Raw genomic sequence first — 24,504 nt, forward strand, 5'->3', positions numbered from 1 at the left:
ACTCTATGGTGTGGACTGAGGGTCACGTGAACGAGATCTGCTCTGAGGCTCCTACACAGACTCTCAAAATCAGCACTTCTCTCTGCCTGCCCATGTGTGCCATTTTTCATACCACCACCATTAGACAAAGAGCTGGCAAATCACAGGGAGGAACACGCAAACCACCGTGACATGCCACGTGCCTTCGAGGGTCAGTGAAACTGCCAAGAGGCCTTTTTCCATTCCTAACACCTCTTAGTATGATTAACTTAGTGTGAGTCTTCTGGGCACAAAGCTTCCAGGAACAGCATTTCTCAGGGTGAGTTTATAAAGAACACTCACGAGATATACCAAGAGAAATCACCGAGGCTGATTCTCAGGGATAAAAATCTCCCCTCCCACCTCTCTCATTTAATCTCCCTTGGCATGGAGTAAAATCTGAACTGCTTATTAAAAGTACACCATGGACCTAAACCACCATACACAAAACAGCCGAGCACGCGGAGCTCGGCAGAGGTGGGGTTTAGGAACGTTCGAAGCTCGGGTCAGTTTGGCTCCATTTCTCTTGGCCTAAGATGCTCTGATTTTATCAGCACTGAAATATTAAAAAAATACATATGTGTGAAAAAAGCTGTAAAGCTGCCTCCTCAGGCCAAACTACGTGTGTCGGCATGGCCACATGTGGGTGGGAAGGGTCCCTAGGTACGATGACCACAGAGTCAAAAGGTTATTTTCTCAGATGTGGGCAAATGTCACTTTAATTGCAAAGCCTTCATTTACAGCACACTCAACAATGAACAAACAGGAGAACTGTGACTTCTGAACATATGAAATGTATAAAAGTCCCTTGAAATTCAGATAGTCGAGATACGAGCATTCCACAAGAAAAGCACACTTCCCCATTTTTCTGAAGACCGTCTTATGTTTCAAAGATGACAAGGCATACTCAGAATCTCAAAACAGTAGGATGTTCCTTGCAGGGAGAGAAGAAGAAAATCTTGTTTCATACTATTAGGCAAATACTTAACGAGAAGGGTCCTGGGTAGGGATGGGAAGCCAGGAGGAAGGAAGCACCAGATACCATGCGAAACTAAACAAATCAGTTCCACCTCTGTAACACAGATGGGACATGCCACTCCACGACCCCCGACACGGGGTGTGCAAGAACAGCCATCGGAGAGCGGCTGCCGTCACTGGCTGGGATTGCTGAAGGGTGTCAATTTAGCCCATGGACAAAATCCTTGAACAGCAGATACAAACTGTCACTGACTTTAAGTCAAAAAGAATCTTAAGGAAATTCTTGTTTTATTTATATAGATATGGACTCCTATTTATCTAATTAGAGCAATGATTACACAGTTGACATTCCTGTTCCAGAAGGGTTTGTTCAAACACTGGAATGGCTTAAGAAAAGCATCGTCTAATTTCGATTTTATTTTACACTTTGAAAAGAGACAGAGGGAAGACAGAGATAAAGGATGACTAATTCCCCCCGACTCTGGGGCCCAGCAGGTACAGACTTCTCTGACTCCAGGTTCATCCACACTGCTGGGAAGTTTCAATGTCTAGGGAAAACCAGGGAAGACTAGGTAAGCCCGCTGCGCCCCACCCCTATACAAAGAATTCTACAGTGAGTCTATCACAGTGCTCTAGCTGAAGCGTATCTTTAAAACTAAAGAGGGATTCAACTGAACATCTAAATTTTAAAACTGTAGCGTTTCAGCAACAAATAAGCTCAGAGAACTCAACCCAGAAGTGAAATGAAAGAACTATTGCTCTGACGTCTGAAAATCAAGCCGCTGCGCTCAGCTCTGCCCCACTTTCAGGCTTAGGCAGACACATAAGGGGGTGGTGGCTCCTTGGACGCGCCATTCACAGTGGCATCGTCGTACGGGGGTAACAGCACCTGAGAAGAAACAGAGAAGACGAGGGTTAGTGTGTAAAGGTGCACATACATTCCCCTGAGCTTTAACTTTAAAGGAACTTTCATGCAATTAAATGTTTACCATAGCCGGTACCAAAGATCAACTTGCCAGCAAGTGGCTACCCTTCGATGAGAGACTTTTTCTTAAGGAAGAAAATGGGAAGAGACTTTTGGCCCTTCTGTAGGTTCTCCTCACCCTGTTCACATGTGCCTGGAGGGACACAGGACTGTGTCGCTAGGACTAGGAAGCAGGCGACTGTGGCTCTCCAGAGCACGAAAGGCTTCTGGGTGAGTTCCACGTGTGCACACAATTGGGGCAGGCACCTAACTGACCACAGGAGCCGCACTCATGGTTGAGATCAGCCACAGTTTACCGGCACAGCCGTGGTAAGTTACTTAACCTACATTTCTGCAGCCATAATAGGTGGATACCTGAGGTCTATAAAATACCTAACACTGCTTGATGCACCCCTGAGACGGTCGATATTATCTGTCAATGGGTGAAGAGAAATAAATAAGAATAAACACTCATGTTGATGGACAACCTTTCTGTTCACATTTCAGGTACAAAATCAAGCACTTCTAATTGTTCATGAGCTGTCAACATAAGAAAACACTGACTGATTTGGGGAGTAAAAAACCAACCAGGGAACAGCAACTCAATATAATTAGCCTTGATTCAATCAACTAACATTTATTATGCACCTACTGAATGACAGGCATTGTGGGTACAAGATAATTCAAATAAAAGACAGTCTGTGCCCTTAGGAATTGAGAGATGAGATGAACGAAAACCTTACCCACCTCAAGTGCTTTGTGGAAAGAGGAAGAATATTCATTCACAAATGGAACAGAACAAAACAAAATTATGGACATCACTTAAACTGAAAGTAGTAAATAAATGTAAAAGTCAATTTCCTGCCTTTTCATTTATTTATCCCTTTAGCTTCCATAGGGACATTAGAATTTTCTTTTTAAGTTTTTGTCACACCCCATTCCCCCAATACCACACACAGGCACACTCTTCCCTCTCTTAACACACCTGATTGCTGATTTTTCTCTTCTTCCGGTCTGGGAGCTCCTCTTGAGGTGCAGCCCTGTCTCAGCCCCAGAGATGTCCCCAGTCCCTATTCGCTAGTAGGAACTCAGATGTTTGTAGAATAAATGATGGAGGCATCCCCTGGGCTGGCCCTGGGAGAGTCTGTATGGTACATCAGAGGGAGAAGTGCAGCCGGGCATTCTAGGCAGAGGACATCTACACTGGCTAGAGGCCAATTAGGAGACTGGAAACCACCCAGTCATTTGAACAGAGAAAATTTCATAAAGAGTCATTAACAGAGGACTGGAGGTGAAACAGGTAAAATCAGGCACGATCAGTGCATCGGTGTGAACAGGATGTTAAAGAACGCACACGGAAAACTCCTTTAGGCCTCTCGGGAGGATACGTGGCATCAGGCCCAGAGCAAAGAGGAGGTGCTGCAGGTAGACAGGTAAGAGCACCGGCAAAGGGAGGAAACCTGAACGTAGAGTACCTTCTGGGACCGGAAGGAAAGACGGACGAGGGTCAGAGCATGACCGGAGCCCTGTCTTTCACGAGCAGGCACTTTACCCAGTAACTGGCAGGAGCATCTTGACGAGGGATCCTAAAGGTCTCGGCCTGACATGGGAGAAAAGTGTACTCTCTACAACAAAGCCACAGCTCCGCTCCCTGTGTCGGCACATAGGTGTGTGTGTGCGTGTGTGCGTGTGTGCACATTCGATGTGGCTACTTAGAACCGGTGGCAACAGCTGGGATCGACACTAAAAACATTTACATTTTCCACGACTGAGCTTCAGCATGATGCTCCTCGGCCTCATTAAATAACGAACTGGTTCCTATCTATCATTATCCTTGGAGAAATTATTGTAAAACACAGCAGGGCTACTAAAAAAGGACTGAAATCAAGCCATTGTATCCAATTTATTTTCTTTCCTGAGCAAAACACAACACTCAGATTCTCCAAAAATGTACACCAAAGATTAAACATGAAATTAAAAAAAATTTTTTAATGTTTATTTTGAGAGAGAGAAAGAGAGAGAGAGAGAGAGAGAGAGAGAGACAGCAGGAGAGAGAGGGAGACACAGAATCTGAAGCAGGCTCCAGGTTCTGAGCTGTCAGCACCAAGCCCAATGCGGGGCTTGAACCCACGAGCTACGAGATCATGACCTGAGTCAAAGTTGCCACTTAACCAGTTGAGCCACCAGGGTGCCCCTGAAATTTTTTTAAAAAAAGAAAAAAGTACTGTAACTTTGTAATTTTGTTTGTCAAAATATACCTACTTTCGCATTAAGTTTGGCAGTTTGTCACTATTTCTTGTGATTTGTCTTCAAACTTGTATTATTATTATATTTTTAAGTTTATTTATTTATTTTGAAAGGGACATAGAGAGTGCGAGTGGGGGGAGGGGCAGAGAGAGAGGGAGAATCCCAAGCAGGCTCTGCAGGCGGTCAGTGCGCAGAACCTGATGCAGGGCTCGAACTCATGAACCATGAGATCATGACCTGAGCCGAAATCAAGAATCTGACATTCGACCGACTGAGCCACCCGGGTGCCCCTTCAAACTTGTTTTACAGTTTCATTTTGCAAGAGTTATCATCACATCCCAATATTGGCCTTTTGTCTCAAATATTCCTATTGCCTTGGACCCTTCATCCAAAGTCAAGAGGCCTGGTGACAACTTTGCCCTTTCAGCGGGGCTCGTGACAGTCTCACCTATCCTCGCGTCCCCACAACCACACTGAAGATGGTCTTCACACAGTACCTCACGCTCTTTTCACTGAAAGTCATCCAAATGGAATCAGTTTTACATTCTGAAGGGATAGCGTCATTTTTTTTAATCGAAGTGACGTTAATATTATTGACAATTTCAAGGAAGGGTTGGTGACATGGGACTGCCATACTGTTTCTATTACAGTCTGACAATGCTGACTAAAAACACTTCCTGTTGTCCTTTTCTTCTAAAGATCAATAAAGTACTTAGAAATCTGAAAAAACAACTGTAGAGTCCATTAAGATGGAACATGCCAATTAAGATGCCACATAACAAAACTGGTTGAAATCCAATTACTTTGACATTTTTAGAAGTTGGCTTTTAGTTAAACTCAGTCTTTCATTTTTAAAAATTTAGTCATTCACAATGAATGACTACAAAAATAATCTCTGAGGACTAAGAATATAGGTCATGTCCTACTTCAAACTAAAGGCACTGCCTGGAAAAAGGCAGCTGCCCGACGAGTAGACAAACACAGAGACGTTACAAATCTCAACCACAGAGGACTTGACTTCAAGCAATATCCAATCTAATGAAATTCTAATCTAAGTACAGTCCCTTGGAGTTTGTCTTAATGCGAGCTCAACCACAGGGTGACTGTGTGATCGTGTCACTTTCTTCCATGCAGAGGGGAAAATCCCTCTTGCCAGTGACCCCAGAAGGCAGCTGTTCACTAGGAAGATTAGAGTCTGTGTGTCCGTAGAGTCTCTTTCGTTGGGAGTTACCTTGCTAAGTGACACTGTGCTTGTGGGAAAGCAGCTCCCTGGTCATTGCAGTTCAACACAGCAAATACATCAATACATAAAACAGTTGGAGGGAGAAATAAATTAACACCAAAGGTCAAAAAATGTAACACAGAAGTGATTTCATAGAAGGATTCCATAAATCCACAAGTCATTAAAATTTGGGAAACGAATTCATTCCATCAAATACTAAGAGATGATAAAATGGTCGAGAGAAAAGAACTATTTATTGGTAAAAACAGGAGATGTTTGGGTACTATGGTTAGAGTTGGACTTCAACCATAATAGTAGAGCTTAGGCATTAAAAGCTTACATGGAACTCTACAGTTGTCAGCTTTACACACACACCTCCCCAAAGTATTATAGGTAAGTTACACACATGTCTACAGACATTCACAAAATTACATGTCCAATTTTGTGTTTTGGGAAGAGTGTTCAGAGCTTTCATCATGTTCTCAGAGAATCTTCCCCGGAGATCTGGGGGTCAAGACCAGAGATCAATATGAGGTACAAGGTAAAGTGCACCAGAAGGCTATTTGCTGGCCCCTGCATCCTACCAGGGCAACGTAAATTAAACTGAAACCAGTGACCAGGACGATGGCTGTGTGGCACCTTGTCCACGCTGGGGCAGGGGGATGAGAAACCCTAGGAAAAAAAGAGAACTGACAGATGACCTTACACAGTCAAAATACTTGGAAAATAGTATTAGTAGGTGGTTGACAGATCTAATAGCCACACAGAAAGGATGGGGGCTTAGGTAACAGGAAAAAAACAAAAACTATACAAGAAAATGTATACCACAGAGCTCTGCACTGAACAATATTCACGTATGTGCATCATCCAAAGTAAACACTGACTGATGGCGGCACCAGAAAATCTGATATGACTGTACGAGGAGGACAAGGGAAGCAAGGAACATGAGGAGGAGAGTGAGAGTTAAATCCTATCCAACAACAAGAAGTCAAAAGAGATCTTGAGCAGATGACCAAACAGCAAGGTAGACACTATTTTAAAATACAGAGATAAACACTAGAAGAAACAAGAAAAAGAGTCTGCAGCACTTACTGCTGGGGTAACAGGCAAGAGCTGGGCAGGATAAGTAAGAAAGCAATCTTTCTGTGCAGGGGGTATATGTATATGTATATGTATGTATGTATGTATATGTCATACTATGTTAACAACACAAATAACATTTAAAAAATGAAAGAGTAATCATGGCAGCGTTGAAGTCGAAGTCCGTCATCAAGGGGCAACTTTCAACCTGAGGGTGGTGGGCAGGCTAAGGGCTGCGTCATTCCTGCTGGCTGGAGGCAAGTTGTGGATTTGACAGGAGCTTCTGCAGGGGGCCTGGAAGATGAGCTTGACTGGCCAGATCTGCAACTCTCAGAGCAGGGAAGGGTGGGAGGGCTTGGACCCCAGCAGTACAGACACTTAACAAAGCAACTGGGGAGCACTGTGCTGGCTGAAGTTATTACCTCAGGTGCAACATGCTCCCACAGAGAGGGTGATCAGGACCAGCCCCCACACCCACCTGAGACCCCCCTCCAGTCCTGTGAGTCCCAACCTCCACACCGGAACATAGTGCAGAGCACCCCACACTCCAAAGAAAACTAGAGAACTATGGTGCCCTGAGGTACCCCCAAGGAAACAAATGTGTGCAACAGGAAAATGAACAATTCCCTCATTTACCGTGTTCTTCCCGCTACTCATGCCCAGGTCAACAGCAGCCCCGTATCTGACCCCACCCTACCCTACCCCATCCCATCTATTCCCAGGATTCCTGGCATAGCGCGCTCATTACCGATCTGACTCCTTCTTGTGATTTTTCTCTCCTGGAATGCTCCTTTCCTGTCACTCCATACAAACCCAAACAACCCCAGGCTCATGTTAAATTCACTTCTAATATGGAGATCTGAAATGTTCCAGCCTCGATTACACTCTTCTCCACTTAATTATGCTGTACAATCACAGTACAATAAGTTCTTGAGACAAAAACACCACAATGATAGATTTTCATATTCTTTATAGATGATATGAAGTCGTAAGAACAACACTGGAAATAGCAGTAATTATAATACGACCCTCTGAACTCAAACCACAAAATCACTTTCCTGAAGCACTTATGTAAGTTATCAATTGTATATTATCTTGTACTATTAATAGTCTCATATACACTTACCTTTCTCCTCTCCAAAGAGTTCCTAAAAAGCAGGAGTCTCACACTTCTGTATCCCTCTCTCAGAGCTTGTTCTTAGACAAAGGGGTATTCAAATGTGAGTTCTATCACTTAGTTGATGTGTGGCCATGACCATATTCTAGAGGCAATATGGCGGTGGATAGCCATCAGGATCTGATATCAGACCCGGGTTCAAATTCCAGCTCTGTGATTTATGATCCTTGGGTTATGAAATCTACCTGAACTTCAGTCTGCAGATCTATACAATGAAGACCACGACAAGTTCCCTTTGAAAGGGTGTTATAAGGATTTAAGGGAGTTAACATAATGCTAATGTGCAGGACAGGATTAGCATTTGGATGCTCAATGAATGGCAGCGATTTTCCAACTACAGCCAGACAATTGAAACAGTATTATTTTATCTTAAACTAGCTCACCTACGCAGCACGCTCTCCTCAGGAAAGTGACACCAGTAAGCCCTCTACTCACATCGTTATTTCCTTGGGTTAGAAAAGAAGTTCTCTCTTCCTGCCCCAGCTCTGGTGGTTGCAGAGAGTGTTAGAGGCTAAAATTGAAGCTGCTCTGGGCCCTGCTTGTTGAGGCAAACAGATGACTGGATAAATACCCATGAGGGAAGGTCACGGAACCAATAACCTATCTGACATGGACCCTCTCAAGAATCCTGAAGATATTCCTGTTCTGGAATATGGAAGGATAGTCCTAAGGTTGTGCCGAGAAACTCCTTTGGAAACAAGCCAGCTCATGCTTCCTTTTACCTCAAAAGCTAGGAGCAGACAGTATACTCATCTCCCCCTACTATAGGATTTGCCATCCCCACACCTCCCACGTCCTCCTTTACCAAATCTAAACAAAAGTAACTGAATGATGAGAAAAGACACTATTTGTCCATGAAAAGTGGATGCCATTTTTACTGTAAGAGATGTGTGCATATAGTTATAATTCTAAAATCCACGGCAAGGTTTGGTTGAAAACACCATAGCCAGCACTCACGCCTTACCCACGTACATGGGGGCACCTATCAGAGGGCAGCTGGGCTGAAGGCAGAGATGATGATGGGCTGAAATGCGGAGCAGGATGGCCTATGTCAACAGCAGGGGTCATCCCGGGAGGGGGGAAAAGTACACGCAAACTACGTGTCATGAAAGACCGAGGCACACCCAGGAAGGTTTAGGTAGTTTGCTGCCTGGAGACCTGGGTGCGTGAGGTGGGATTACAACGGATGAGTCTGGAGCTACAGGCGGGACCCCAGCTGGTCTTGGAAGCAACGGCAGGGAAGTGGCACCTTCTTTCATAGAAACCAGCAGTCCTCGCCATTTTGGGGAGGGGGGGTGGATATGGGTCTTTGGTAACTGAGGAGGCACAGATTGTTTTTACAAAATCAACCGCCCTCCTCTCCCCACAAAACATGAAAAAGCCAAGAAAATACCACTGTGAATTTAGACTTTTCTTGTTTTGGCTCCTCGGGGGAGGGAGGGGGTGGTTTTCGTGAAGGGGCCTGGTATTTATGAAAGCACGACAGCTCACGAGAGCGAGAGCAGCCGCTGTTGACAACACATCAGTAACAGTCCCTCAAAGCTGCTTCACAAATAAGATGGAGTTGGCAGGACGAAGTTAGGATTCTGCTCCCTCCTCTCGTTTCAAGGAAATACTAGAATGCGTGCAGCTGAGACTGAGGTTATTGTAGGGGTAAATCCTGAATCTGTTCCTATTTATTAAGAAGGAAACAATACCAAACCACCCCACAAGTCACAAATAGCCATCACACAGCAAAGTGGAGTAACCCACAGTGGAGAAATGTTGCAGTAATAATAAGTGGCACAGAACCTCCTGAAGACTTAAAAAAAAATTTTTTAATGTTTATTTTTGCGCGTGCATGAGAGAGAGAGAGAGTGTGAGCGGAAGAGGAGCACAGACAGAGGAGACACAGAATCCGAAGCAGGCTCCAGCTCTGAGCTGTCAGCACAGAGCCCGATGCGGGGCTGGAACTCATGAACCAGGAGATCATGACCTGAAATGAAGGTGGACGTTCAACTAACAGAACCACCCAGGATCCCCTGAAGACTTTAATTTTTTGTTTTTTCTTCTGGAGAGAGTGTGTGAATGTGTAAGTAGGGGAGAAGGGAGGGGGAGGAGGAAGGGGAATAGAGAGGGAGAGAGGGAGAGAGGGAGAGAGAGAGGGAGAGAATCTTAAGCAGGCTCCGTGTTCAGTGTGGAGACTGGTGCAAGGCTTGATTCCACGACCCTGGGTTCACAACCTGAGCTGAAACCAAGAGTCAGACACTCGTCCAACTGAGCCACCCATAGGTGCCCCCTATGAAGACTTTTAAATAAAGGGTTGACAAATCAGTTTTATGATTTACATCAGTCTGGCAGCAACAGAGAGAAGAAAACTGAAAAGTAGAGCTGAAAAGACTAAAGGACTAATCGTAACAAGTTTAAAGATGACTGGCCAAGGTGACAAGGTAGACATTGCTACCATTCACTGGAATGGAAGAAAAGCAGCAGATATGGAAGAAATAGTGTGATCTCCACAGTGTGCTCTTTTGTGGATGACAACTAGATGGTTGGGGGTATAGGCACGGAGCTGGTCTGGTTCACATCACCTAAGTGATTTCCACCAAATGAATAAAAAAGAGAGCAAGACAAATGATTTATTAAATGTTTTCCATTCATTTCATCAATGAGTGTTGGTGCTGCTGGGTGCCAGGTACTGAGGATACCGCACTAACTGAACCACACAAGGCCTGAACCAGCAGACAGCTCATCTGCTAGCCGAGGGGGGCTGATGAACAGAATTTATTTTCCATGGGGAAGAGCTTCTCAATCAGTATCCATTCACAAGAGTGTGCCATACAAACACTGTTTCTTCCTGTTTGCCACCGTGTCGAGAAGCCCGAGGCCCGCTGGGGTAGTGGCTAAGAGCATGGGCTGTGGGGCAGACCATCTGGGTCTACCAGTCCCAGCTCCGAGGCCTCGGGCCGGCCACGTACCTCTTAAAGCCCTACTTTTCTCTAGCTATAAACAGGGGCCATAACAGCGTTTCTCTCACAAGGTTAGTGAAATAAATAAACCTCAGCAATGTGCTTATTAGTACATGGAATGTACTCAGGCTCAACAAATCACTTTATCCCACGCAGTTTTGAAAGGATGCTGTGGCTTGCAGTATTGGTCATACTGCAAAATAAGACAAACGAGTGTTGAAATGACCTAGAAATAAGACAAAATGGAAATTAATTGGGTCAAGAAGTTTTTTTTCCATATATGAATGGATAGATAGATACAGAAAGAAAGGAAAAGAGAGGGAGGGAGAGAGAGGAAGGTGTGTTTTTTCTTTTTAAAAATTTTTTAATGTTTACTCATTTTTGAGAAGGAGAGAGAGAGTGTGAGCGTGTGCAAGCAGGGGAGGGCCAGAGAGAGAGGGGGACAGAGGATCCCAAGCAGGCTCTGCATTGACGGCAGAGAGCCCGACATGGAGCTTGAACTCACAAACCATGAGATCACCACCCAAGCCGAAATTAAAGTCAGACACTTAACCAACTCAGCCACCCGGGAGCTCCTACTTTTTTGTGATAGTAAACTACAACAAGACTTTATGGAGCCTGGGTGGCTCAGTTGGTTAAGAATCCAACTTCGGCTAAGATCATGATCTCGTGGTTCGTGAATCCGAGCCCGCATCAGGTTCTCTGTTGTTGGCACGGAGCCCTCTTCAGATCCTCTTCGGATCCTCTGTCTCCCTCCCTCTCTGCCTGCCTCTCTCTCTCTCTCAAAAATGAATAAACATTAAAAAAAGACTTTAGGGGCACCTGGGTGGCTCAGTCAGTTAAGTGTCCAACTTCGGCTTGGGTTGTGATCTCACAGTTCGTGGGTTCAAGCCCCGCGTTGGGTTCTGTGTGGAGTGTGGAGCCTGGAGCCTGCGTTGAGTTCTGTGTCTCCTCCTTCTGCTTCTCCCCAACCCCTGCTCACTCTCTCTTGCAAAAATAAACATTAAAAAAAATTTTTTTAAAAACCTTATGGAATAAATCTTTATATAAAAGACAGTGGGTAATATATACTAACACATAATAGCTTTAGCTACTATTTTTCAAGGCTTTGTGACTATTTTGCAAGCAAATTATTCTTTTATTGATTTTCTACTAGAGTTTGTAGAAAATGTAAGCTTGATTTAATCTAGAGGCAAAACAACAAATAGGTGAGAATTAAAACTTTCTCAAGAAAAAGCTGTCCTTTACAAACACCAAAGGGTTAGGTGCTGTTTGTGAACCCGCCTGCAGGAGAAAAAGCTCAACTCTGAGATCTACCAAGGCCCAAAGTTGGGATTCTTAAACTCCCCGGGATGGTTCCAACAGTTGTCCTACAAATGCCTAGAGAACTTGGCTTAAACTTCCACTAAAGCAGAGGTCTGTGAACTACGTGGGCCAAATCTGGCCTGCCACCTGTTTTTTGTGTGGCCTATAACCTATGAATGGTTTTTACATTTTTTAACAGTTTAAAAGAAAGAAATGCTTTGTGATCTGTGAACATTACATAAAATTCAAATTTCAGCACCCATAAATGAGGTTTTATGGGAACACAGCCATACTTACTCATCTATGTATTATCTACAGCTGGCTTCACACTAGGACAGCAGGGCTGAAGAGTTATGACAGAGACCATCTGGCTCACAAAGCCTAAAGTATTTACTCTCTGGCTCTTTATAGAAAGTTTGCCTTTGCCCGTACTCAGGAAAAGCATTACTCTGATTTCTGCCCTTGGAAGACAGAATAATGTCAGATATGAAATTACACGGCCTCAAAACAATCTCAGAATTTCGAGGCACTTAGGTCTTCCAAAGGTCCTTTTAAATTAATTCCAAGAAGTCAAAATATTTTCTCTTCTTCACCATTTCTTACATCCCACATGGTCCACAATGTATATACAGTTACAGTGTACCTTGTTTAAAACAGGCGGCGTGTCTTACATTGGCCACACCATATTGGCCTGTTTAGACGAGCTTTTCCTTACTCATGCCAAACAGGAAAGGAGAGACAGCTGGCTTACGAATCTTCACGATTAACAGAAATAACCATTTGGGCATTTGGGACAGGGTCACCACGGACATAAAGTCTGGGCTATCTTTAAGGAACCTAGGTTAGCTATTTCCAAACTTTTTTAATATCCTCACGTATGATATAAATAAGTAAACATACACATAATCACATTTTTTTACCTCTAAGATACACATTTTCATACATTTTAATCCCTGAATGGAGGCTTCACCTTGTAATCGGCAGCACCTTACAATAAGCAGTACCTGAAATAATGGTGCAATTTACAACTGATGGCATCTTGTTTCCAACATGCCAGGAGGCGGAGAGAACATAAACAGACTTTTTGGGAGGTTCTTGTAAGAAATCCCCACTGAGCCCTGTCTGCCTACATAATAAGGAATCATTTCCAAAGGCAAGTAAAATACAAGATGATTTTATCCTCAATTCACTGCAAAACTACTATAAACTGCAATTACTTAATATTATAGGACAAAGTCATTATTTCTCTTAATTCTCAATAGAGAAGCTACTCAGACTCTTTTACAGATTATATCCAGGATATAGAAAGAACTCATACTTCAAATATTTCAAATTGGGTCAAAAACTCTCACCAGTGAGTTATTTGGTCTGGAAATACCAAATTAACATAGCTGCCCAAACTGAAAGTTAAAATGGTTTTGAGCACTTAAATATCTAATATTTAAACAACGCTATCTAAATGAATACACCTTTAAAAACCTGTACTTTTGTCTAAAATAAAAACACCTCATTTAACTACAGAGGAAATGGAAGGGATGGCTGGCCTGCTATCATGCTGTCTATGAAAGGCATCCCAGCTACTTCCTCTCCCGACCCCAGCCTGATGTGCTACGCCACCTACTGTGCCTCCTCCTTAATGATTCTACACCGCTCCTTCCAGAGGCGGCCAAGGCGGCAGGCCAAGGCGGCAGGAAGAACGCTCAGTACCTCAGATCTCAGCTTCCCATTTTACCCAGCTCCCCCTTCCCTGTATACCTCCCTCCCTCCCTCGCGTCAGTGGAAAGGGAGAAATGTCTCCTGCTTTCATTTCCAGCATCCAATGAAGCAATGTTTAATTTTCTATTACAGTGTAATTTGTGCCTACAAGCGTCATTTTTTCATAGCTGTTAAGTGCACTACCAACTTCCATATTCTGCTTTTCAAAGCATCACAAGCCTTTCGTCTGTTGTTAAACTGTTCGTAATAATTTTCATGACAATAATGACATTTTGTCAAGTGGATATATCCTTATTTAACCAAACCAGTCTCTAATTATTAGAAAATGAGCTTAGGGGCGCCTGGGTGGCTCAGTCAGTTACGTGTCCGACTTCGGCTCAGGTCATGATCTCACGATTCGTGGGTTCGAGCCCCCACATTAGGGTCTCTGCTGTCAGTGCAGAGCTTGCTTTGGATCCTCTCTCCCTCCCTTCTCTCTGCCTCTCCCCTGCTCTCTGTGCTCTCTCTCTCCCAAAAAATAAACAAATGTTAAAAAAAACATGAGCTTGGGGTACTTTTGCTGTTAAAAACAATGCTGCACAAACATACATTTTTTTAAAATTGTTTCCTTAAAATACATACCCAGAAACTTTTCTTAAAATATGTTAAAAAATAAAATCCAAGGTCTCATTTGTTCCTAGAGCAAAAATCAATACACACTCTTTTTTGGACAAGGGTGATACGTAAGTCCATTTCTGTGTTGTTTTAAAGTAAACTGCAATGAAAATTGAGGATAACTTAATCCTCTGTTCACTGCAAAACTACTATTAATTGTTCTCACTTGCTATTATTATAGGAGGATTACAATTACGCAATTGATTAATAGCCTCTTACCCAGGGTCACAAGGAAAACTGGGTTTATTTGAAATGTTCTTCCAGAACTTTTAGGTTTCAAATATTTGTATGTTGACTGGACTGCTCCATGTCCTCATTGGATGAAATAACTGAAAAGTTATATGGGTCAGAGATAACTTCTAGCAGACCAGGAGATTTTTTTTAAATGCTGTATTTTACAATGGAAGGAAAGAAACATGAACTGAGTTAACATCACATCCGGTCAGCTTGAACCGTAGAACATACATGAGAGCAGGTGAAAAGCTTTCAGGAGGAAATCTCGGGGGCAGCCAGTGCAATCTCATGCACAACCAGCCGTGTGAATGTGGGAGCAATCGGGAAGCTGTGTGGGGCTGAGTTACAGGAAGTAGGGCTGCTTAGCACAACTCTGAAGAAGGCAGCTGCCCTGCGGTTACAAAGCTTCCTTTTAACCTTTGCTTTTCTTCCCACTCTAAGTCACCCTCCCATCCCTTCCACTGTGCTAAAAAGCAAAAATAAGCAAGCAAAATAAAAAAGTCCCACGGCTTCTTTTTTTTAATTAATTTTTAAAAAGACTTTACTTTTAAGTAATTTCTACACCCAACATGGGGTTCGAACCTACAACCCCGAGTCGTAAACTCCACCAACTGAGCCAGCCAGGTGCACTCCCCCCACAAAGTACTGCTGCTTCTAAGGTTTGTGACTTGACTTGAGAAGAATCAGCTCAATGAACTGTGTAGCTGCTTCACTCCTCACCCCGCTCAGGCAGGTGCCAGGCATGGGAGGTGAGAACACATGGTCCTGGCTGCAGTCTGCCGACAGTCTAGGAGGAAGCCGGTGCATAAGAACAGACAGAAGCCAGGTTGCTCAGGTCCGTAATGCCCCTCCTGCCGCTCGCCAGCCGCGTCATCCCAGGAAGTGACCCCCGTGGTGCCTCAATGGACTCTTCTGTACACAGGGCTTAGGAGACCCTACTCCAAAGACTCTTGGGGGATGAAGTGAGCTCATATACTCAAAGCACCCAGCACAGAGCCTGGCAGATGGCAACCACCACGTAAGCGTTTGGGGAGAGAGCCATGCTACTGAAGCTACAGGGCAGGAAGGTAAAATAGAAGCAAAGAGCAGAACATCTCTGGAATTGTTCAGTCCCCAGGTGGATGGCATTTGTGGGAACTGTCGTGGAGACAGCACACCAAAAAGTGGTTGGACCAGGTACCTTCCAAGGTACTGTCCTACCCTCAGGCTAAGTGGTTTTATGTTTTATGTACAGTCACACACAAGAGATATCCCTGAGACTCATCTTACTCCGTATCCCCTCGACTATCAGCTTGCATTTCTACCACCTACAGCTCCCTCAAATCCTTCTCCTCTTCCTCTTTCCCTCCACCGTGGCCTTGGATCAGACCTTTATCGTCTCCATCGTCATAGTCACCTTGACTCTGGAGATAGTCTCCTAACTGCTCTCTCTGCTTATTGGAGAGGTTACCAAATCTCTATCAACCTCTCACATCTGCCTTGGCTTTTTAAAATTACAAGGGGAAAAAAAAAGAAGCTTAGGGAGATCATATAAACTATTAAATTGCAAGGCCAAAGGACACCTACGATTGAGATGTTACAAGTAAGATCCCCCTTTTGTATTCCAGCAGGTAGCAGGCCAGAAGCCTCAGGGTCTAAAGTCACAGGCTACAGTTTTAAACTCTCTAGCAGTCGTGTTCTTAGCACACCTTTCTCTCCCCCCACCCCTCACTGCTTCTGGACCCTCTGGTTCCTACAGGCAAACGACAGTGATGAAAGATGTGTGCTGTTTATAAAGTATGTTTAATGAATCCGAGATGCCCAGGACTGGAAGAGATCTTGAGAGCCAGTCTAGTAACTTAGTTTTCTGGGGAAGCCCCCCTTACACCGTCTCAGAAAGTGATGAGTTTTCTCAAGAATCTGCAAGATGAGAACTGTACATTCACCTGGCATCAGTCTAGCTTCTCAAGTATGAAGGACCTTCTTCTGAAGTATAACCAAAAATCTCTCTTTGGGGGCATGGGGGGAGCTAAAAGGACTCCTGTTACTTAGTCGGGAACTTGTTTCTAACCACACCTAACCTATTCCTAGGAAGGAATGAACATCTGATTTTTAAAAGCAACAGGAGGAAAAAATAATAAAGAAATAAAAGCAACAACAGGGGGAAAAACAGGGGTATTTTTTATGCACAAATTTTAACAGTCATTGAGACCACTACTAACTCCCACCCCACCCCACCCCCCACCCCAGCCAACCAAGAACTTGTTTTGGGGCTTTTCTGACAGTCCAAGGTCAGCCTTTCTTAATCTCAGGTCCCTCAGAGGGAAAGAGCTGCTGGGGAGATAATCTGGCTTTCATCAGGTCCCTGACTTTTTTCTTAACTGTGTTTTTCAAGCAGTCAGACTCAAAACAGGGCCCCACACGGCAAAATACTTTCTGAAGTCAACACAGTAATAAGCCTGTATATAATGTTAATCTGGATTAGCACCCACAATGTGACATGGCATAACAGGCTCTATGTTATGATGTTTAAAATTTTCCTGTGTATCCATAAATGGTTAGGGATTTTCCTACATTACTCAAAGTCTATGATTTTTTTTATCTGGAATCAGAACTTCAGACATCATCTTGGCTAAATATTAATCTCACTGCTTTTAAAGTGCTCCAATTCCAAAGGAATCAGGTTCCCTACTCTGGGATTTAACTAAATACTGGGTATTACCATGACTCAAATCTTCACTGGTGTTAGCAAGACAAGACTGCATAGATTAAAATAGTTTTTAAAATCTCAATTTGCATACATTTTAATGTGAAGGAAATCTGTTTCTATAATCTACGTGTTTAGTATTTGATACATTTTTCTTCTTAAGGCCAAATTTTGATGGCAGTAGGGGAGAAAATGTGGTATTATATAATATGTATCTGGAAAGTGATTTCTACAACAATGTCCTCAAAGGAACAGTGTGTCTCTCAGGGAACCCAACAGTGTGACACAGGGATTCAGAGGGGACACTGGGATTTTTTAAAATTTCAAGGAAAGCACAGCAACAACTGGTAGATATTATACTCATTTCTTTTTCTTTTTTTCCAAGTTTATTTATTTATTTTGAGAGAGAGAGAGAGAGACAGAGTGAGTGAGCAAGGGAGGGGCAGAGCCCAACATGGGGCTCCATCTCACAAACCACAAGATCATGACCTGAGCCGGGATGCCTGGGTGGCTCAGTCAGTTAAGTACCTGATTCCTGATTTCAGCTCAGGTCATGATCTCGTCACTTGTAAATCCAAGCTCCGTGTTGGGCTATACGCTGACAATGTGGAGCCTGCTTGGAATTCTCTCTCTCCCTCTCTCTTTGCCCCTTCCCCACTTGTGCTCCCTCTCTCTCAAAATAAACTTTAAACAAACAAAAAGATCATGACCTAAGCTGAAATCTAGAATCGACCCCTTAATTAAATAAGCCACCCAGACGCCCCTATTATCCTCACTTGTACTCTTAGATTCTCTGGACCTGACTACTTAATGCAATGGACAGTTAGGTATTCCTTTTGGCTTATGGGCACCATGAAAAAAAAAAAAAACCAAGACCCTAGAGCATTATGAACTAACAGAGTTGGTGACCACTCTGTCTTAATCATTTCTTTTAAAGGTTTTGCTGTAGTTTGGTTGGGAAACTGGAGGTTAGATTAACTCAGGGAATGAGTTCCAGTACCTGATAACTCCTCTGTCCTCCACCTAAGCAGTATTCGAAAGAGTACATATACGACTAATAATATGTGTACTATTTTAGAGAAGAAAAAAAATTTAAAAAGAGAACACATTTATTTTCTACCAACAAGAGCCCCCAGAGGATGTTTCCACAGAGGTCACCCTGAGACTATTCAGCCTGGGAGAAAAGCCATCTGGCCTAATACTTGATAGGAAGTGAAAGGCAACACGTTATTATGTCAGTGTGGATTCCCAATAAAGACAGGGACAAAAGAGAAACACATTATTACATGCTACGAGGATCTTAATATAGCTATGGAGTCCAGGGAAAATGACAGAACTAGATCACTCCAACCCCCACTCAGGTCTCAGAGTGAGGCTTCGGCATATTGGGATTTTTAAAGTTGGAATGCTAACATTAACTCCTTTCGTTCTAGTCAAAACCATTCTTAAACATGCGGAGCCCTGCTTAAAGAGAAATATGTTGTCTTGGGGCGCCTGGGTGGCTCAGTCAGTTGAGCAACTGACTTCGACTCAGGTCATGATCTCACTGTTTGTGAGTTCGAGCCCCGCATCGAGCTCCGTATCTGTGCTGGCAGCTCGGAGCCTGGAGCCTGCTTCAGATTCTGTCTCCCTCTCTCTGCCCCTCCCCCACTCATGCTCTGTCTCTCTCAAAAATAAATAAATGTTAAAGAAATTTTTTTAAAAGAAATATGTTGTCCAAACCTAGAAATCCAGATTACGGTCTCCACCTAAAGAAAGCAGTGCTCCTTGGAGAAATGGCTGATTATGAGTCTGGGACAGAAAATGGACGAGAGGAGCCTGGAGCATCTTGTCAACCAGACAGCAAGGAAGCCACACTTTTGTCAAAAGATTTGGGTGCCAACCTGAAGAGGCTCCAATTGGCCAAAAATGGCACAATTTGAACATTAATACATACTTGTTATGTATTAAACTATATACATTAAACTATAAACATTAAACTATATAATATACGAGCTTTTTAGAGAAAGCTTTTATATTTTTCCCTTAGAAAGTTCCAAAAAGGCATGGAATAACAGGTTAAAGTTTTATTTAGGTTTCCTGACAAAATTTATCAAGACACTTTACTTTCCAACTGGACACCCCCAGACTCTTCTCATAACAGGCCTTTTTTTCCTGAGTTCATTTGTTCCATAAAAAACAAAACAAAACAAAACAAACAAAACCTTCACTGGTCACCACTAGAGAATGACAGACCAATGTATCATTTTGAAAACTGATAAATAACAAAAAGAAGTATATTTATCCAGGTCACAAGTACCTCTGGGTAACCCAATAGAACATGAGGGAAAGTTTCTCTTTACAGAAATATTCCAGCTAGTAGTGAACAAGGACTGACAGCCTGTCACCATCCTGCAACCCCTCATCAATCACCAAATCCAGGCATTAGGTATCACTGGTTGCTGACGTTCCAAAAAGGCAGAATCAGTCAGACAGATTATCTGCCTCTTGACGGAAGAACAAATGATCAATTATAAAGTCATGTTGCAAAAAAGAAGGTGGGGGTAATGAATATGGAAAATCCCTAGATCCGAGTACTAATCTACTGGGAATACAGAGGACTACATTACAGGCATACGGTCAGACAAATCTAGTCTGTAGGACAAACTAGTTTCTTTAACAACAAAATTAGAGTCTTAAAATACAGAGTGACCCATTGTTCCTGTTTCAAACCACTAGAAAAATTATGACATTTATGAGGCACTGGAAATCTGAGCACTTACTAGGTATTGTATGATATTAAAGCATTATTAATTTAGTATAGTAAGGACTCTTTTAAAAATAAGCACAATACCATTATCTTTTTTTAACAATGTGGTTTTTTGTTTTTTTTTTTAATATTTGAGAGAGAGAGACAGACAGAGCATGAGCAGGGGAGGGGCAGAGAGAGAAATGGAGACACAGAATCCAAAGCAAGCTCTAGGCTCTGAGCTGTCAGCACAAAGCCTGGTGTGAGGCTCGAACTCATGAACAATGAAATCATGACCTGAGCTGAAGTCGGATGCTTAACCAACTGAGCCACCCAGGCGCCCCTAAAAAAATCTTTAAAAATACTGTCAGAAAGCTGAGACTCAGGTGATGATCTAACACTGTATTTTGGACTAGACTATCAATGCAATCCAGTTATGAGAAATGATAAATCTCCCTTCCCCAGAAATACTCTTCTTTAAACACACACAGAAAAAGAAAAGGTTCACTGGGAACTCCGAGAAAGTAAAAACATTATCAGCAACTCAGTGTCCCGTCTTAAAAACAGCAAGTCAGTACAGCACAGTCAAGAAGATAATGACCAATAACCACTACCAAGCAATCCCCCAACACCTTTGTCAAAACATCAGGAAACCATCGCAGTTGGCAGTCGTCCAACGTCCCAAATCCTAGTTACTCCAAACCACTGCCAAGCTGGAAGCTTTTCTGAGGAAAGAGGTCTAGTATTAGAGGAGCTGAAGATGTCCAGTTGAAAAGTACAACTATTTTCAGTTTATATTCGCCTAAATAAAACCTACCTGCTATCCCATGTCTAATTCTGACTCTTTCAAAGGGAGAGAAAATAAAAGCTTCCTCTAAAAAAAGCAAGTTGGCTGCATTTTAGGGACTTACTCATGGCTCTTAAATTCTCTAAGCATCCCAGTTTCTACAAATATCAGAATATCCTTGGATTTGAAGGTATATCTATACAACGTGCACCCTTTTAGTCCTTCCACCTTGCTTCTATTAAGAATACATACCACTCTTTGGAAAGCACTGAAAAAACAACCACCACTGACAGTGTATCGACACAAACACGTGCAGTACGGGCATTATCTTCTCTGAGATACTTCTCAAAGTTCTGTAAGTCCCATACATCATGATATTTAAGGATGAGGTTGCTTGTTTAGCAACTTTATTGGTTCTTCAAACTCAAAAATCTCAAACTTTGTTTAGATTTTTCATTAGATCAGCAGGACAATAAATGTACTCTGGGATTTCTTCTTGAAGAAAGGGCAGGAAAAAAGAAACTTACAGGTAACTAAGTACCCAGAAACTCAGAGAAGGAAAAAATTCTTTAAGCCAGTAATTTTATCAAAATTATGTTAATTACGAACAGCGATTTCTTTAAAGAGACTTACTGACCCAAGAGGAATTCTTTAAAGTCTTGAGCAGAACATGTGTTTACTGCAATCAGGGCATAGGATTCTGCAGGACCCATCCCCACCCCACCCCCCACAAAAGGGCCTCTCAGCATCTGGTGTGTTGGGCTTCGTGCACCTGACCATGGCCTCTTGTTAAACCACTGCTCACACACATGCGCGTCAACTCAACAAATGTTTGGTGAGCACTTAGGAAAATGATTCGTGTACAGCATGCTTTCTCTCAGAAATCCCACATAGTTCTCAGTGTATCAGCTTGTACCTATATATTTAATATAAAGCATGATACTGTCTTATTCCCATCTTATACACAGGGAGGTCGAGTCAGGGACAGGTTAAATCACTTCAGTAAGGTCACAAGGTGAGTAAGTCACCACAATGTAAAAACCAAAACAAAATATAAAACTCTGTTCTGGTTTAGACCTAACACGCCATTTGTATTTACCCTTCCATGTGTCCTGTCCATTCTGTCCCCTCCAATCCCATCTGTTACAAGCCATCCCACACATTCATGTCATCCATCATCAACCTTTGCATCAACTGCTCCTTGAGCACGCGCTTGTCCCGAGCACTGCGTCAGGCACTGTGCCGAGTACAAATTCGATGGAGACATAGGCAGGTTCCTATCTAGAGGGCTTACACTTTTCCTATGAGTTTAAGATAATTTCCATAAAGTACAAATGATTTTGAGGACTCTTCCAGTAAAATCATGTTTTCCACAATCCTATTAAATAGGTTTAAAAATTTTAAGTATGAACAACTAGAAGCAAAACAAGAGTTAAAAACACAGGAACCTCTGCCACCCTCATTTCTCTCTCTGTACAGTCACGTTTCTCTAGGTTTCAACTCACATTCTCAATTCTCTCTCAAGTGAGAGCACACAGTCATAGTAGGCAGAACTGATATCTAGAACTTTATACCATGGTTTAATAATTCAAGTTTAAGATACATAAATATGGGGAAGGCACATATATTATCCATCTGTAATATTTTTAAAAATAAGCCAGAAGTTGAGCCACCTAGGTTTTTTAATATCCTATAAGGAAAACAAAACACATTTCATTCAACTATGAATCTTTTGATGACTAAGCAGCTCATGAGTATGTGTCAACAACAGTAAGATCACAGCAAACACTAGAAACATCTAGAAGCTGTCACATAATATGGCAATCTCCACGTTAAATGACTTTGCACCTACCGTAGTGTCATTGCTGGTAACATAAACCAGGACATCAGAGGAGTTCCTGCCATTGATGTATCGGTAGCAGTTCCAAACACAGCTAATCAAGTAACCCTGTAAGTGAGTAATAACTATTAGATCTTTCATTTCAACTTCAGAAGATTTTAAATACCCCCCCCCCCCCCAGTTACAAAACTTTTATTTACATAACTAGTACGTGCACATAGTAACTCTACTAAACCAAAAAGTCCCTAAAATTACAAGTGTTGGGTCCTTTTCTGCCAAAGGGTGCTGCTATAGCTTATTCTATCACACCACCCCGGAAGGCAGTGGGGGGCTGGGGAAGGGGGGATAGGGAAGAGCAAGAGAATCTGTGAGAAAAGGTAGTTGGAAAGATCAACGGCCACAAACATTTACTGCCCCCAGTGTCACAGGTCAATTTACTAACCCATTTCTCATCACATAAATTCTCTGTCTTTGGGATCTTTATTTTACTTTTATTATACGTGATTAAACAAGTCATACACAAGTTAATTTTTTCAAAAACGTTCACAGCACATAAATTTGCTTCATGGTCAATAAAATTCACTAGAACATTTCCCATTTTCATAATGAAATATCCAAAGAAGATAATTAGAATTAATGTCTCGAATAAAGATATGAATAAATAATGTCAGGAGCCAGGAATAAAGCGTGAGCTCGTGGGAGGTGTTCTATGTAGACTATGAGCCGCTTGCATTCCGCTCCAATCACCTGGAACTGGATTAAAGGACTTCAAAATCCCTTTCTAGCTGTACAATTCTTTGATCAAAAAATGTAATGATGTGGAAAGACTGGAACCCTCGTATGCTGCCGATGGGAATGTAAAATGGTCCAGCCGCTTTGGACAAGAGTCTGGTGGTCCCCAAAAGGTTAAAGAAGGTACCATATGATCCAGCACTTCCACTTGTAGGTATGTGCTTAAGAGAAATGAAAACATGTGTCTGCACAAAATCTTGTACACAAATGTTCACAGTGGCATTATTTGTAATAGCCAGGAAGTGGAAACAACCCAAGTATCTATCAACTGTCGATGCGGTAGATGAAATGTGGTACACACATACGATGGAACAGTGTTCAGCCATAGAAAGGAAAGGAATTCTGACATATGCTGCAACCCGAATGAACCTTGGAAAATATTACGCTGAGTCAAAAACGGTCAGTCACAGAGGACCACATGCTGTATGATTCAATTTACATGAAATGTCTAGAACAGGCAAATCTACAGAGACAGAAAGTAGGTTAGTAGTTGCCAGGGGGAGGGGTTCTGGGGGTGGTGAGTGATAAAAATGTTCTAAAGTTATGCTGCTTAACCACAGAGCTGTGTTCACACAACTCCATGAATATACTAAGATCCACCGAATTGTACCCTTTTAATAGGAGACCTTTATGACACATGAATTACACTGCAACAAAGTTGTTTGTTATAAAACAAAGTTGTTTGTATAAAACAAAGTTGTTTGTTATAAAAGAAGATATTTAAGGACGAAAGGGGTGCTTGTCAACATTTCTCGGAAGAGTGAGATAAAACACTCTGTCATATACTCAGAATGCTGTCTTAAGCTGCATTCATACTTAATGGTGATTACTTCTTATATTTAAGTATGCTGTGAGGATGTTAGGATGAAAATGTATAATGCTATTTTACAACATGTTCCTGGACAGCAATAATCTGAAACCAGATATCAACAATGAGAAAGACAGGAAGGGCAGATTTCTTGAACAATGTACACAGTATGTTCAATTTACTCAAAGCTTCAGTTTACTCAGTAATGCCATTGTTTCTTTAGTGGGAAAAAAAAAAGCCTTAGACTTTTTGGGAATTCCAATACAAATGAAGAAGAATGTTTGGACATATCAGTTACATGTTATGTAAGAAGACTACTC

The 24,504-nt window shown here is 42.4% G+C and overlaps 1 protein-coding gene across 1 annotated transcript in view; it reads right to left on the bottom strand.

Annotated features, from left to right (window-relative positions):
* Nucleotides 1-706: 706 nt before the first annotated feature.
* LAPTM4B (lysosomal protein transmembrane 4 beta) overlaps nt 707-24,504 on the bottom strand; it is a 77,925-nt gene continuing 54,127 nt past the window's right edge. The window contains exons 6-7 of the mRNA XM_086695082.1: nt 22,597-22,692; nt 707-1,885 (exon numbers count right to left, since the gene is read on the bottom strand). Of these exons, the coding sequence (XP_086551208.1) occupies nt 1,808-1,885; nt 22,597-22,692 (174 nt within the window). The 3' untranslated portion in view covers nt 707-1,807. The remainder of the gene's footprint in view (nt 1,886-22,596; nt 22,693-24,504) is intronic.

This window comes from Puma concolor, chromosome F2 (genome assembly GCF_028749965.1).
Source record: "Puma concolor isolate L17-30 chromosome F2, mPumCon1.1.hap2, whole genome shotgun sequence".
Classification (NCBI taxonomy): Eukaryota; Metazoa; Chordata; class Mammalia; order Carnivora; family Felidae; genus Puma; species Puma concolor.